The 15,384-nt window shown below is 43.2% G+C and overlaps 1 protein-coding gene across 10 annotated transcripts in view; it reads left to right on the top strand.

Moving 5' to 3' along the window:
• Positions 1-801: 801 nt before the first annotated feature.
• The window catches only part of SEMA4D (semaphorin 4D), a 99,093-nt gene continuing 84,510 nt past the window's right edge, over positions 802-15,384 (top strand). For 5 of the 10 annotated variants that reach the window (XM_064404486.1, XM_064404485.1, XM_064404487.1 and 2 more), the window contains exon 1: positions 7,102-7,256. Coding sequence is in view for 1 of the 10 variants with exons in the window: in XM_064404484.1 (XP_064260554.1) it covers positions 7,157-7,294 (138 nt within the window). In the remaining 9 variants the exon portion in view is untranslated. Of the gene's footprint in view, positions 895-974; positions 1,046-1,135; positions 1,336-7,070; positions 7,295-15,384 lie in introns of those variants that run through there. The other 5 variants (XM_064404479.1, XM_064404482.1, XM_064404481.1 and 2 more) reach the window with 5 other exon arrangements.

Raw genomic sequence — 15,384 nt, 5'->3', positions numbered from 1 at the left:
CAATAAAAAAACCCAAACCAAACCCCAATCCAAAACCAGACACCCATGTGTTGGTCCATGTCATTCATCTGAACATTCACATCAGGCGTGCAAGGACATGATGATAATCAATAACTCATCAGTGACTCAGCAGACAGATCGCAGGTGAGAGCTGTGCATTTACTGACCTATTTTCTGTCCTCCTTCTATCTACCGCCAAGCAGTCACCTAAGCGAACTTATGCTTTTAAGGTGCAATAATTCCAGTAACATTTGCTTTCGATACGAGTTATTTCATTCCCATGGTACCGAGAGGCTGGATCCCAGGTGCGGTTTTCCCTGTGGTCTGCGGCGAGCGGATCCATCCTGCCCGCGACGAAAAGGCGGAGGAGGAGCAGTGGAATGCGACAAGTGGCACTAGGTGCGAGGAGCTGCGGCGGCTCTTGCTCGGCCCGGCTGAACTGCGGGACACCGCACCTGCTCTCGGCAGAGGCGCCTCGGTGCCTTGCCAAGCCATGCAGCCCCAGGTGGCGCGGGAGGAGCCGCTCCGCCGGCGCCGTGACCGGGCTAATGTCACCCGGCGCCGTTGCCGCTGCGGCCGCGCCGCGGGGCCGCTGCCGTTAACGGGGCTGCGCCGGGCGCGGGGGAAGGGACGAGCAGGGCGGCTCCGGCCCCCGCCAGACCCCCGGCAACGAGGGCCGGCTCCGCCCGCAACACCGCTCGGCCGCCATACTGCGCGGCAACCCAAACTTGTTACACACGGGCACCAACTCCTCCTCCTGCTCCTGCCCCTCCCGCCGCCGCCCTGCCCCCGCCGGCGCGGGGAGGAGGGGGCTGCGCCGGCCCAGCCCCAGCCGCGGGGAAGGCGCCGAGGCAGGCGGGGGCCGTGCGAGGGGAGCGCCGCAGCCCCCCGCAGGTAGGAGCGCCCGGCGGGGCGGGCTGTGCGCCGGCCAGGGAGGGAGGAGACGGCGGCGGGGGGCGGGCGGAGGGAGCAGGAGGCGGCGGCGAGGGAGCGGTCGGCACTGGGGCAGCGACCGTCCGTGCCCGCCGCGCCTTCTCCCGCCGAGGTGGGTGCGGGGCTGGGGGACCCGGGCGTGGGGGCGGTCGGCGCGGCCGCACCTACGGAACGCAGTCCGTCCTGCCGCCTGACAGGGCCCGGGCCGCCGCTGGGTTCGGGCGGGGGGCAAGGGCGCTGGCAGCCCCCGCCTGCGACGCGGCCGGACCGAGACGGAGAGGAGGGGCCTCCAGCTGCAGCAAATGAGCGAGGGCTGCCAGGTTTATAAATCTGCTTTTCCTAGCGCCGTCCCCGAGCCCCGCTGACTCCGGCGGCAGCGACTGCCGGCTGCGGCTCCGCCAGGTGCGTGCCCGGGGTGGCGGTCGGGCCCCCGCCGCCCGCGCTTGCCGCACCTGCCGCGGAGACGGGGCCCGGGGGCGCGCCCGAGGGTGGTGAGGAGGGTGGTGAGGAGGGATGCGAGGCGTTTTCGCCTGGTTGGGAAGCGATCGGTTTCTAAGGGCCAGCCGCTCAGGTTGCCAGGAGTGTGTCCGGGCGCTTCGGGGAGGCCGCTGTCTGCTGGGAGCCGACGTCCCTCGCGGAGCGAAGAGTAGGACGCGATACGGGGGCTGGCTGTCGGGTGACCGGCTGGATGTGTTCTGAAGAGCTGTTACGTGCGGCTTTATTTTTTACTGTCAGGAGAGTTTAAATCAGGTCTCCACAGAGGTGCTGAGTTTGCAAGGTACTGGTGAAGAGAGAGTTTTCTGTCCCCATTTGCCCCTCAGCTAATTCTCAGGGGATGTTTTCACTGCTTCCCGGAGGTGTGGGTTGTTGTTTCTGCGTATACAAAACTACGCATCATGGGCGTTTAAGGGAGAGGGATTGAGTGGATGAATGCAGCCGTGGTAACTTCATTGTTGCAGCTCCTTTCTATTGCGTGACGGCCTTTAGCAGGGAGGGGAGTAGGAGCTTGATCCTGCCCTGGTGTAGGAGGAAACCTGATGGATCTGTAGGTTGAAGGGATTTTTCAAGTCTACTCTTCGGTTTAATGCTGGAACATTTTCCTATCTTACTTCATGCCTTTATTGTCATGTGCCTCTTATTGGGAGTTAGTTCGGCTGAAAAAAGTGAAACATCATCTTAAAGTTCATGGCAACCAGGTATTTCTTGTAGCTCTGGAAATCAGTATAGTAATAAATCCTCTTTTTAAAAGAAAATTAGAATTCTCACAGTAATTGGCACATGTCTGTTGAGTGCTTTGTGCCCATCAGACTCAGAAATAGCTACTGATCTCATACTCCCTTTTGGATACCTGTATGGAGGTTTTGTTAGGGAACTGTTTAATGACTTCTTTTATTAGAAAGAGTGCGAGCTCAGGCAGTTACGCAAGTGCGCCTAAAGGAAGCTGTGCTGGCTGCATGGATGGCGAATGTGGAGGCCGAGCCGGAGTGGGAGTATCGTTTACAAACTGAGTTAGAAAGGGGCATTGTAAGAGAGAACCGAGTGGCTCGTGTTGGGTGAAACACAGTACGTACCATGTTCCCTGCTGTGCAGGGAAGAGCGTTTGTACAGCCTGGGACGAGGAGGCTGTGTATGGATGTCCACTCATTCTTTGCGGTAGCAGGGATGAGATATAGGTGACTTTTTCCACTGGATCTAAACGGGTGGCATGGCAATGTGTTACTGCGTTTATATTCTTGGAGAGAAAAAAAAAAAGAAAGGGCTTGGTAACTGTGGAGGTGGACTGACAGATGAAGTCTGTCTTTACAATCATCTCTTGCCTTGCAGAGGAAACACTTCACCATTTCTCTCCCCTCCTCTGAAGCAGTTACTTCATATTCCTTTTTCGATGGTCGAGGATTGCTATAGAGTCTGTTGATGAAAGCTGCTTATATTCATACCTACCAAAATAGGTCCATAACTGGTTTTAAAATTTCTCTCATATTTTTTTTTAAGAAACAAAAGCCATTGTAGCTAGTGGGGAGGGCGGTACCTACTTCCACAACAAATTGTTTGATCTGAACGGTTCCATTTCAAAACTCTAACACTGATTCATAGATTTTTCTGGATACATTTAATACAGGTGTGTCCAGACTTAATTTAATACGCTGTGTTGCCATCTCTTTGTGGGTATTATGATTTTCTCCTCTCCTTTCCCCATCCCAGTCCTTGCATAAACAGCTATTACACTGAACACTTGATAACCTTTTCTTATTAACCTTGCATGGATACAGCAGTACCCTGCCAAAATGTGTGGATTTATACCACTAAGAGGTCCTGCAAAAAGAACAGATGTTCTGGATACCTTGGCACATCCCATGTTGGCCTGCCTCCTGAGCAGCTGGGCCTCAGAGTTCTCTGCTTCATGCAGCCTTTTGCTGAGGAGGAGCTGGAGAACTCGAGAGGATCTGTCATCTGCTGAAGGCCACTTGGGTGGAGTTGAAAGCTGCACTGTGCTTGCTCTGCAGCACACTCTTGTCCTCTCTCCCAGCTGTCTTAGGGGGTGTGTGCCAAATGAATGTTTTCATTTTAAAATACATTTTCTTGGCTGTTTTTTTGCAATGAAGCAAGTGGGAGGTCTCTTTGAGTCATGTCAAAACCAATTCTTGTTCTGGGCTGCTAGCATTAGATGTGATACTTTCATATGTCACCTAGTTTGCAAAAGGTGTTGGATAAGTCGATAGGTGGTTGTGCCATAACCTGATTTTTAAGGATGACTTTTCTAAGTGGGACTCTAAATCAACAGAAATAAAATTTTGGAGCTTTTCTATCATAGTTATGTTATCTTGGAACTCCGCCGATTGTTTTGTTTTAGTTTTGGTTTTCTCCAGGAAAAAGGGATTCTCAAGCTAGTTGTTACAACAGGGATTTTGTAGATAACAAGAATATAAAGTATTTCCCCTGAATGTTCAGAGGTGAAGTTACTTATGCCAGGTTTTGCTGTGCAGCGGTAATGAAATAATTGCCAAAGTTGACTAACATGTCTTGTAAGCCTCCAGTGCTTCCAAGTGTTGGATCTTGTTGAATTCATATTCTGTGATTTAAATGAGTTGAAAAGTGGCTTCTGAAGGTATATGACCATGAAAGCATTATTCATGACTGGGTGGTGATCTACTATGAATCTTACTAAACTAAAAATCAAGTACTTGTAGACATGACTGAGACAATTTTTTACAGTGTTTTAAATTTTAGGTAGCATGTAGTAAGGTTGGAGATTTAAAGATGACAACAAAAACAAGTAAAGAACATAGGAAACTTTCATTGTGGTAATATTGAACAGTTTGGTGGGGGAGTGTTTTCTGTTGTGCTCTATACTCAGTTGCTATATGCCATGTTAATTAACTGAAGAAAGGTATGCTCATTTGGGAACCTGCATAATAAACTAGGAGCTGGGAACTGCTTTTGGCTTTTTGTTTGGTTGCTTTTTCTCTGAAGTTTTCTGATTCCTTTTTTCTAACTTGTAATTTCTCTGATGAAGCAATGTTTTATAAAGCCTTCTTCATCTGGCTTTGCATAGTAGTCCTGTGCTTGAGTGTCTAGGTACATAAGTAAAAGAAGTGTACTGAAAAGAATGAGAAAAGTCCCACTTTACCTGTGGCTTGAGCTTGGGAAGTTGAAGTGGCTGAAGAACTGCTTTTTCAGTGGAGCATTCAACTGGGTGAGTACCAGAACGAGCTTGGGAATGCCAAAAGCCACTACTGAAGCTTCCATTTGACTTTAACTTGCCCGTGTGTTGATGTAGCTGTGCAGGCTAGATGTGGAAGCTGTTTTCCTTCTGATATGAAGGTTTTGTCCTTGATTCTTGGATGAACTGATGAACCAAGAATTACTTTTTCTGTTCTGTAGCTCTTCAGCTACAAAGAGGAAAAGTAGAAGCTCCTATTTCAGGCTAATGTGTGCTGTCATCCTGGATTGGGAAGTTACAGATCTTGCTGTCCAGAACTGGATTAATGAGGTCTTACATTTAATTATATTCTGGCCAAAAAGCTTTTATATTCTTTTATCTGCCTGTAAAGTTCCAGGAATGCAGAGGCGTGTTTAGCTTCTGGATGTGCTGCTGTAGCCTGCCTTCACCATGAGGGAGGATATTACCTGCTGTGAGAAGTGTGTTGAGCTCCTCTTCTGGCCAAGGGGGGTCCAAGAGCTGCTGTATTTCCTCCTGCTCCCTGTAACACCAGGTTGTGGTGCAGCAAGCTTCTGGGTGTGTCTGTGTTTCTGAAAACAAAATTAATAAATATACCAGAACTTACTTTTAATAGGTGTAGTGCTTTCTCTTTTTTTATTATGGAATGGAGGAGGAAAAGACGCGTATTGAATGAAGGGTCATGAGTGCTTTTTTCAGTACTAAACAGCAGCCTTTATTTCAAGAGTATGTTGTTCTGTACTGAGGGAGCCAGTTCTTGTGGCCTGGGGTGAGGGAACAAAACAGATGACAAAATAATAAAGAACTGTAAACAGATGAAAATAATACTAAAAATCTGTAGATGTAAGCAGATAAGGAACTTGGGAACCTTTGTAAAGACTGTACATATAGTTAATTGAAGACCATGTATGAAGTTTAGAACCAAGTTTGTTGGTACAAAAAATAGTGGACTTATTTTTTGTTTTTTTCTGCTCTTCCACCTATTTCTTTTTGTCTCTGTTCATGTACAGCAGTGAACTCATAATCCACTAGGCATTTTCTGCATTGATCCTCTTAAAAAATTAGTATTAGCCTATATATGAAGCAGGCTAAAGAGGATTGAACACTGCTGCAAAATTAGTACCTGTTGGCCTCATTGCAAGGACAGGCAGGTTCCGTTTCTTGTATGCCTAGTTGTGTGTTCCTCTGCAGGGTTGTGCAGGCTGAGCAGATTTGTAGGTGATAAAGCACTGGTATGGAAGTGACTTGGAAATATATGGAATTAGCAGACTGGGAAATTGTGATGTTGTTAGTGCATCTGATTACTTAGCTGGGAGATGGAAAAGAATATGCAAAGCAGGGGAGGGTTTATGGAGATGGCCAGTTCTACTGGGAAAACAGGGAGGAGAGGAAAAACTTACAGACTTGGTTAGCTCTTTGCTGGTGTACAACAGAGAGACCAAAGGTTGTCTGGAACCTAAAGCAGGTCTGACAGAACTGCAGCAAGGCAAGACAATGGGAGGCTGGAGTTCCCTGTGCCTGCGTAAAACCTCCAGATCCATACAGATTTGCATACATTGCAAATGGCAGAGCCAAGAAATAGGGGGAAGAATGCATGAAACGTGATTATAGTTCTTGCTTTGTGAATAGTTTTCACAGCCAGCCTTTAACAGTATTTGAGTTTTTTTCCTTCTCCCAATATAAAGCAGGCATTCTTCTTGCCCCAAATAATTGTTTTATAAGTATATGCTCTGTTGTGCTTTTTTTTAATAAACAAATGATACTGTATGAACTTTGTAATTGAATATACAAAGAGATGAATAGAAATGTGGAGGCTTTTTGTTTTTATAGAATGTCGGTGTTCCCATTTTCACTGAAAGAGATAATGAGTTACAATTGTATGTTACTGGATAAACAATGCAGGATGTGGGGAAGAGGCCTAGAGATGTGGAAGCTCTTGTATTTGTATATGAATTCTCTCTGTGTGTAAATTTTATATGTTCTGGGGAGAATGGAGCAATATAGACTTTTTAAAACACAAAGTGCACATGGAATTGATGTCTTAAATCAGGTCATTGACGATGTGCTTGACATTGGTTAGGTTTGTTGTAATTAAACTCATAATTCTGGAATACTTCAGAAGGAGCTGTTTGTTTTGCTGAGCATGATACAGACTGGTCACAGTTTGTGTGAGGACATGGGGAAGACAGGGAAGACAGAACTAGAATGCCATGGGAAGACACCATTGTGTAAGTTAGGGTCAGTGACTGACACCACTCCCCATTTGCTTGTCAATGTAAATATGCTGCTGTCAATCGACTGCTGTTCATCCCACGGTTCCAGAAAGTTCTCTACTTCCTGCTCCCCCATTGGCTCTCCAGGAGAAACCACTCCCGCTCTGCTCCTTCATTGGTGTAGCCCATGTTACCCCACCTCAACCCCTCCCCTGACTCCCTTCCCCGGTGGACAATTTGTATCCCGACCCCTCCTACCTCCGCCATTTATATTCCCTGACCCCTTCCCTGCCCCTGGCTCTTCACCCCTGGTTCCCTTCAGTGGGCATGTATGTTCTTGGCTGTTCCTGTTCCTCTCTTCACCCTCACCTCACCTGGACCCTCGGATCTTCTGCTGGATCTGCCATGTGAAGAGTCCTCCTGTGTTTCTGGTCAGGCTTTGGTTGCTTCATCCGGGCTTGAGTGCAAGGTGGGAGGAGCTGGTTGTCTGGACCGGGAGGGGATCGCTCTTGGTTAGGTGGTCACCCTGACCGCACCTGCCCAGGGGTCCCTGCAAGGACATAGTTAATTCCATAATTTATGTCCGTAAAAGACTTTACCTTTCTGGTGTGCAGATCATAAACTGGCAGTACCATGTGGTGCTTGAGACTGTCATATGCACATGGATAAAAGCGGTTTGTTTGCTAGGATTACAGTAACTTGTAAGAATGTATGTCAATACAGTATTTTACATATACACTTGTGTGCTTTCACCTCAGCTAGTAATGCTTGAATGTATTCAGTAGATATTAATTAAGTCATATTTAAGAAACAAAATCCCAGTTGTTAACATTTGACTGTTCAGTAAAATCAGATGAGATTCCTTTTGTTTGTCTGAGGATGTGAGGAAGACAGTTTCTGGAAGGGGGAATCATTGGACCAGCTGATACAGTGACAGGCTTTGGGACAATCAATATTCTCCCAACCTAATCTTATAAAATATTTATTGCGCTTCTTTCTGAGCCTCATCTTGGATGTTCTCAGTAGACTCTGTAATTCATGCCAGACATTGCAGTGTAGGCCATGAGATACTGCTGTGTCTAAATCTGTATTGAGTATGAGTATGGTAAGAATGGTCTGTAAAGCATTTAAGAAGAGAAGAGGGGTCTGCGCACAGACCCTCATCAGGCCCTCATCTTGCAAGCAGGTTAGTGTGGGTGCAACATATCTGAGACTAGGCATAGGCCTGTAGGGGTTGCCCTTTAGTACAGGGACCTGCACAAGTATATTCTCCTGACCCCTCAAAATAACGACAAAAATCTAAACCAAACAAACCCCTCCCAAGACAATGGCAACAAAACGATCCAAACCAACCGAAGACACACACATACACACACACAAGTTCCCAGAAACAAATCCCCCCACCAGTTACAAGCTTTAGATGTCTGCAGACTTTCAGAGTCTGCTGAACCAATGCTGTGCTAAAAGCATTTTTTTTTCCATATATCTGTTGTTTCTTTTCACTAAAAGTGCCTAAAATGGCCAGAGGCAAGAAATTGAGGCATTCCTTTTTCCACTCAGCAATTGCATATGATTAGTAAGGATTTGCTGTAGGTGCATATGTATGTGCACAGAGATCCCCGTCTGTGTATGGCTGTAGATATACCCCACCTAAAGTGTCCCTTTGTCAGAAAATTGTTTGTTGGTTAGGGCTGTAGGTGTAAAGAAAACAAGTACCTTCGATGGAGTTAATATCCTCACCGAGAGAACAAAGCTACGCAAAACCATTAAAAAGTGTCTGTATTTTGCACAGTGGTAAGAGTTAATTTTTTCTTTCCTGTTAAAATCTAGTCGTATTTAGATGACAAAGTGACTGCCGTTTTCTTCATTAAATTATTTGGATTGTTGAAAATCTAAATATTTAGATGCTTGGCCCTGTGGAAATAAATTTACTGCTCAGTTAAATCTTACTTAGGTTTTACTCAGCATCAGTGAAATTGATAAACTGCCTTGAAATGTCACCCTGGTTATCTTCTAGGTAAGTGAGACATAGAATGTAGTTTCGTTTCTTTTGTACTGGAATTAGTTGTGAAGGATTGTGTGAAAAATATGTGAGACCTTTCCACAGGCTCAAGAGCTTCTATCTCTACAATTTCCTCTCTGAAGAATTAAAAAATAAAAGAACCAACCGATACGTATACATTCACAGTATATTAGCTGTTTAATGTTTTTGACTGGCTATTTTTAATGAGGGTGAATTCTACTGAAATAGTTTCTTTCTTCAAATATGTAGATAAGTTTGTTCTAAATGTATGTTGAATCTTATCTTTTATATGTCTAAGGGATTTATTACTCCAATGTCAGAGGGTATGTGACACAAATCTACTTCATACAAACATGTGACTGTATAAATGTGTATATATTGGCTCATGTGTGTATTAAGATGTTGATTAAGAACACATTCTTAGATGGTTGAATTTGCCTCTTTGGATTTAATTTAAAATAATATTAAAAATGGCATCTGTTTTGCATTTGCCTTGAAATGGGCCTCCTATGTGCATAAATTGATTGTGCATCAAATGGTACATGCTGATATCCAGGAATTCCACTGAGATTTTTGAGAACTTCTTTTTCCCTCTTTAGCGCTGACAACCACCAGAGGTAAAAGTAGCCATTATTCAGAAGCTGTCTTCTGTTCTCTAATTTAATTGTTGGCTTTTATGAGACTTCAGTTCCTGTTGCTGCCTGTCTGCCTCTGTATTTCTTCATAGCTCTGCTTTCTATCTTCTGGAATAGGATGCAGATTTATTATATGTCAGATGCTTTGGAAAAAGGAATTTCTTGGCAGATTATGAAATGGTGCTCTTGATCAGGTGAAGCATCTGATGGCCTGTGCAGTGTCTGTTTTCTGCTTAGTGTTTGCTGACAAGGCAGTATACTTTGAAGATGAATTTGCTGTAGTGTGAGGGAGGGATGGTGCTGAAGTGGGTTTGGGAGCACGTCCTGGGAGAATGGGTGCAGCAGAAAGGCAGTTGAGCAGGAGTGGTTTGTCTGTGGAAGGTGAATGGAGTCAGCTGTGCTAATTTCTGTGCAGTAAATGGCCTTTGAGAGTCAAAGGTGCTAATGTGGCGCTGTCATTACAAGGCGCCTGACAGTGAAGAGAGCTTTGAGGTTCCCACAGAGAGATGTTGGCCTGCATATTTCCATGGCAACGGCCATCCCGAACGCATTTATGACCTTTGATTAAAGATACAGAAAGGAGGGGGAAACGTTTTAAAAGTTACAAATGTATAGCTTTAACTAGATCTTTCATTTTAACAGTATCCCTTATTTACATTCCTTGGAATGTAGTGATTTTCTAAGGAACAGAGCTGTCCTTTTCCTATTTGGTAGACTTTGAGATGACATTTGGAAGCATAAGTGATGTTCTGGAGATGAATATCTGACTTTGATTGTAGCTGCACCAACATCATTCCACCAACTTAGTTGCTGTTTATTTACATTAGTGTATTTTGTACCAAAATTGCACTCAAAATTTTATTATGCAAAGGGTTTGTTATTCTGATAAAAATGTTTGTGAGGATTTGCGAAAGAATTTTAAATAAGTTGGAGACAAAACTTTTAAATTGTTTTAGATGATGTGATTTTTTAAAAAAATCTTTTACATAAGCAGGAAAGGTGAGTTTAGCTCACATCCTCACCACATGGCTTAGAAAGTTGCAACTTCTAGTTACAAAATATTTTAAAAATTTATTAAGTAATAAAACACTGCTAATAAAGCTGTTGGTACTTTTGACTTAATCTTTAAATATTTTGTTGTAAATACTCATGCTACAGTGTAAGCTTTCTTAACTAATCACGTTACTACGCAAACCTACAATACTATACCCTAAAACTCTAAACTTTCCTCTACTTAGTTTAACATGTTTTTACTTTCAACTATAAATCCACATTCTCACTTCTGATACCTAAATTTAGAAGACTTTTCCAAAGTCTCAGATCAAATCCTGTATTTAATTGTAAGGTTTCCCTTACAAGGCCAAAGTTTTGAGAATTGTCTACATTTCAGATTCCAACATGTGAGGAAAAGAACTGCTAATTCTCTGGGATTTTCCAAGAGGAGAAATGTAAGATAGCCTAAATTGTAGTTTCTTAAGCAGTATAGTGGCTGATGCACAAAAACTTTACACTGGAGGGGAGAGCAAACTGTTCCTGCAGAAACTTAGGCTTGCTCTTGGCTTGCAGGCTATGAGGAAGGGCATATTTATGCTTGCTGCATCTTCAGATCTTTCCCTCCTTTACCCACCTCTGTGTTCTTCACAGTATTTTTATCCATGCAGTGGTGGGCAGGTACCAGGATTGCAAAAGGAGTATTCTCTGTCCAGGTTAGCTATTGTCACTTGTAATCCTCATGTGCCCTGTGCTGTAATTCATGGGAATTTTTGTTATCAAAAAGCACCAGAATTTTGCCACCCATCATTTTTCTTGGATCATCCATGGGAAGAAATAGTGAATTACTTTGAGGTTTCACATTTATGCTAGAAGAGGCTGAGCTATAATACCGGGACCTTTACAGAGGGATGAAATAAAACTGTTTCTTCTCTGCCTTTACTTTATACAGCTGGGCTGTCTTTTTGCTTTGGACTAATCAGTAGTGACTCCATTGCTGTCTTGGTGAGGGAGAATGACAGATATTTTGTTGTGACTGCATGCAGAGTCTCCATCATTTTGCCATCATTTCTTTCAGAAGAAAGATGCTAGTAAGCTTCGTGTTTGGTATGTTTTGATAGATTGATAGAGTTGCCTAGAGTTGCCAGAACGGGGAGTTTCAGTGCTACAGATGTATTGTTCCATCTGAATTGCTAAGGCTGAGCAGACTATGGTTACTACAAGCCTTAAGTACTACTTTTGCTTTGACCCTGAAGCAAAGCAGTCTTCATGTTGCTCTTGCACAGATCCCTAATGTTCCTTCGGAGAATTTTTGCTACTGAACAACCCAGCTGGTTACTGTGGAAAGCTCATAGTGACTACGCAAACAGGACTGGAAAGTTTGTGATGCTGGGATATTTAGAAGGATAGTCTCCATTATAGAAGAGAAAAAGAAAACTTGGAGGAAAAATTAGAAGGTATTGCAGACTCCTTTTTTCATTTAGGCTGCAAAGGATATTGATATTGTTACTAATCTGTGTAATTTTTTTATTAATTCCCATGTGTTTGGAATGGTTTAGAGTGACTGTTCTGATATGAATAAGTATTTCTTACTCTGAAATAAGAGATAACTGTTGTGTGCTAGGGATCTAAGTAAGAGCAGAAAACAGGTCTTTGTGACGTCAGAACCTCATGTCAAACAGGCATGGTGGCATAGTTACAGCATTTCCATCCTCATGTTCATGAATTAGAAAGGTGAGGTTTAGCACTTTGTGATGTCAGGACCTCATGTCAAATGGACATGGTAGCATAGTTGCAGCATTTCCATCCATTTTCATAAATTAGAAAGGTGAGGTTTAGCACTAGCCAGTGTGGATTTTTTTTTAAGTATACAGAGGATGAGGCATTGTTTTGACAATTTTTGTTTTTAGCCGGAGTTAAACAGATGCATTTTAAAGCCAAAGTAGCTTTTGGGTCAAGTTGCTTTACTGCCTGAATGCAAGATGTTATGCAAGTGAATATAGTAACATCCATGAAGAGCATGATCATTTGTCTTCTGAGAGAAGAGTGCTGTCAGTAAAACACCAGTCACAACTCCCCCTCTGGGGTTTTGTTCTGGTGATTACCACCAGAGAAGGAAGTCGTGCTGTTTTTGTCAGCTTCTGCAGTGTGGCAGAAGAACATTCCCATAGCAGTTTTACAGTGCCAGGAATGGACTGGAGTAATGCTTAAGAGTGGAAAAAATTATTTGCTAGCTAGCTTTGTTCTCAATTACAGCTAATATTCTAACACTGTTTTAGGGTTCTGAAAACTTGTTTGCAGACTTTGTGAGGGTTTATGTCTTGTGTCACTAATAGAGAATAAAAACAAGCAAGATCCAGATAAATAACATTAGTTGAAACTGCCTAAAAGGCGGCTAGATATGTGTAGAGGTGGGAATCAAGTGGTCTAAAGGATACTGAAAGTGTGTGTTGGAGTTTGAAAATGGGTACGTAAACTGCAGAATAGACTCTGATGATCTGAGTATGTGCTTCTGGTTGGAGAGGTGCTGTGGCAGCTCTGAACTTGAGTGTTCAGGCCATGATATTGGGGCAGTCTTTGAACAGTTTGCCCTGATCCTGAAATGTCTGCCTCGATAAAGCTCATCTGGAATAGACCTGCATCTACAAGATAATACTGTAGCCTTTGTTCAGGATTTGCAGAGAAAATGAAAAATGTTTGGCTTCTGAAAAATGTTTCAGTGATCTCACTAGGAAGAGCAGTGTGGATTTTTAATGTAGTACTTACATTATAGCCAGTAACACCATAAAAATGTTTGGTTAGATGTCCTTGTGGGATTGCTGCTGTGACTTCAAAACTTCTTCAGATGTGATCAAATGATTTCAGCAGGGTCTTTTGATACCCTTCCTGAGGTGTTAAAAATCCTTTGTGGTTGCATGAGGTCAAGGTGTTTAAGCCCTGAGATGCAAGTATAGAGTTGAAAATTCTAAATGTAGCTGAGATTCTGTATTTGGTTACTTAGGCAACATGCTATTAGTTTTTTTCTTTATATGTTGCCACCCCTGATCCTGCCTTCTGTTCAGATAGACAAACCCTTTGGTTAGGGTTAAAAATTAATCAAATATTAACAGTAAAGCCAAGAGAGAAAATATGAAGTGTTATTGCTGAGATACTGAAATAATGATGCCTATCAATTTTAGCATTCAAAGAGGGAAAGTACAGTTTTGAGCCACTATGTTTGTTTTGGCAGGTAGTTTTTTTAAAATGTATTGATGGAACTGTTTGTGCTGTTGTGAGCCAGAACAATGTCAGGTGGGTACTGTATGTACTTGAACAAGCAACTTTAGTGTTTCCTGAATCATCCTAAGTAGAGGAATGTGAAGGACAAAACTGTAATAAAAACAGATGATTATTGCTTTTTACTGAAAGAGAAAAGCTGTAGCTAAAATTCAGTTCAGTTTAAATTCTTCATGTTTCATTTCCTTTACTCCAAAGGAGTTCATAAAAACATAGTAGATACCTTGCTTTTGAAGGCCAATATATTCCGTGGGAGTTGGAAGTCAGGCTTCATTAAAATTAAAAACACTTAGACTAAAATGTTAATGTCAAGCTGCCCAGAAATTTCTAATCTGAATTTTAGATAAAAACTGCAAAAGTAGTTAGAGTTCGTGTAGTGCGTTTTTAGTGACTGATAAAATATCTTGCTACATAAATCAGGTTACATATGTAGGTGTTTCTAGTACTTAGGACAAAGAAGTATTGTATATAAAGCTTGTTTTTCAGTTGCCATAAATTCCTAATACTATCACGTACATCAAATTACACACATAGCTGTTTGTTCTCTTTGCACATTGGCACAGATTTTCCAGACCCGTCATGCCGAACCAGTAGTGGCATTTGTGCCAGAGTTAACTGTATGGAGTAAGAGGCAAGGCGTGCAGTATCCAGGACAGCACCAGCAGTGTCATGATGGGCTTTTCTGGGGCTCTTTTGTGATTTGTACAGTCTGTGTAGCAGTTGTTCAAAACTTTGTATTAGTACTTGGAGTGCCTGTGTTTGTGGCAGAGGCAGGGAGTGGGAAGGTGAAAGCTGTTAACTTTTCATAAAACGCACAGCAAGATGCAGAATTCATCAGAGGCCCTGTCATTGCCCCAGCTATTAGCCAGCAAGTTATCCATAGGAATAAAGTACTTGTCCTGGTTTTGGGGTTGAACTTTGTGGCAGGTGGAAATCGGAGTTCACTAAAACAGCTGAGTGTTTGCCGTGGTAATTGTGGCATGTGTCTGGACTTTGGCTGTAACTCTCTGCTCAGCTCTTTGGCAGGAGGACAGTGTGATCTGGTCCAAAGCCTGAGGTCTCCGAGAGGCATGTGGAACAGCCTAGCTCTGAAACTGCTGAAGGGGAAGAAACTGTGATAGCAGGGAGGATCAGTAATGAAGCTTAATGCTACTTGTGGCCATCTGCAGAGTGGAAAACGTTTTAGTGAGGTTCACTGTTCATTTTGTCATGGGGGCGTCATGTAGACATGCATCATCGAGGAATACATTGTTAATCAAGAAAGTGTTTCTAATGAGAACAGGAAACACTTAAAAACCTGAGCTTTTCATTAGCACTTCCCATTTCCTGTCCAGCCTCTCTGTTTGATAAAATACAGGAGTTTTACTTCTGGAATTTAATGCCTTAATTCACAGCATTAAGTGGCAGCAGTGATGACTGCTGCTGTGGGAGCCTCACTGGGGCTCCAGCCTGCTTATTGGCCATGACAACCTGGCAAAATTTTCTTATCCTCAAGGTTTCTTTATGTGCTTACACTGCTGCCATGTTTCTTCAAGTTTCTCAGGATGCCTTGATCAGTTTCAGGTATAAAGCACTTCTTACTTTTGGATCTCCCAAAGTACAGTTTTGGAGATTCTTTCTCCATTTTCATTCAGA

Source organism: Passer domesticus, chromosome Z (assembly GCF_036417665.1).
Source record: "Passer domesticus isolate bPasDom1 chromosome Z, bPasDom1.hap1, whole genome shotgun sequence".
Lineage (NCBI taxonomy): Eukaryota > Metazoa > Chordata > Aves > Passeriformes > Passeridae > Passer > Passer domesticus.
The sequence above is the reverse complement of the archived record's forward strand: the minus strand, read 5'-3'. Positions and strand labels throughout refer to the sequence as shown.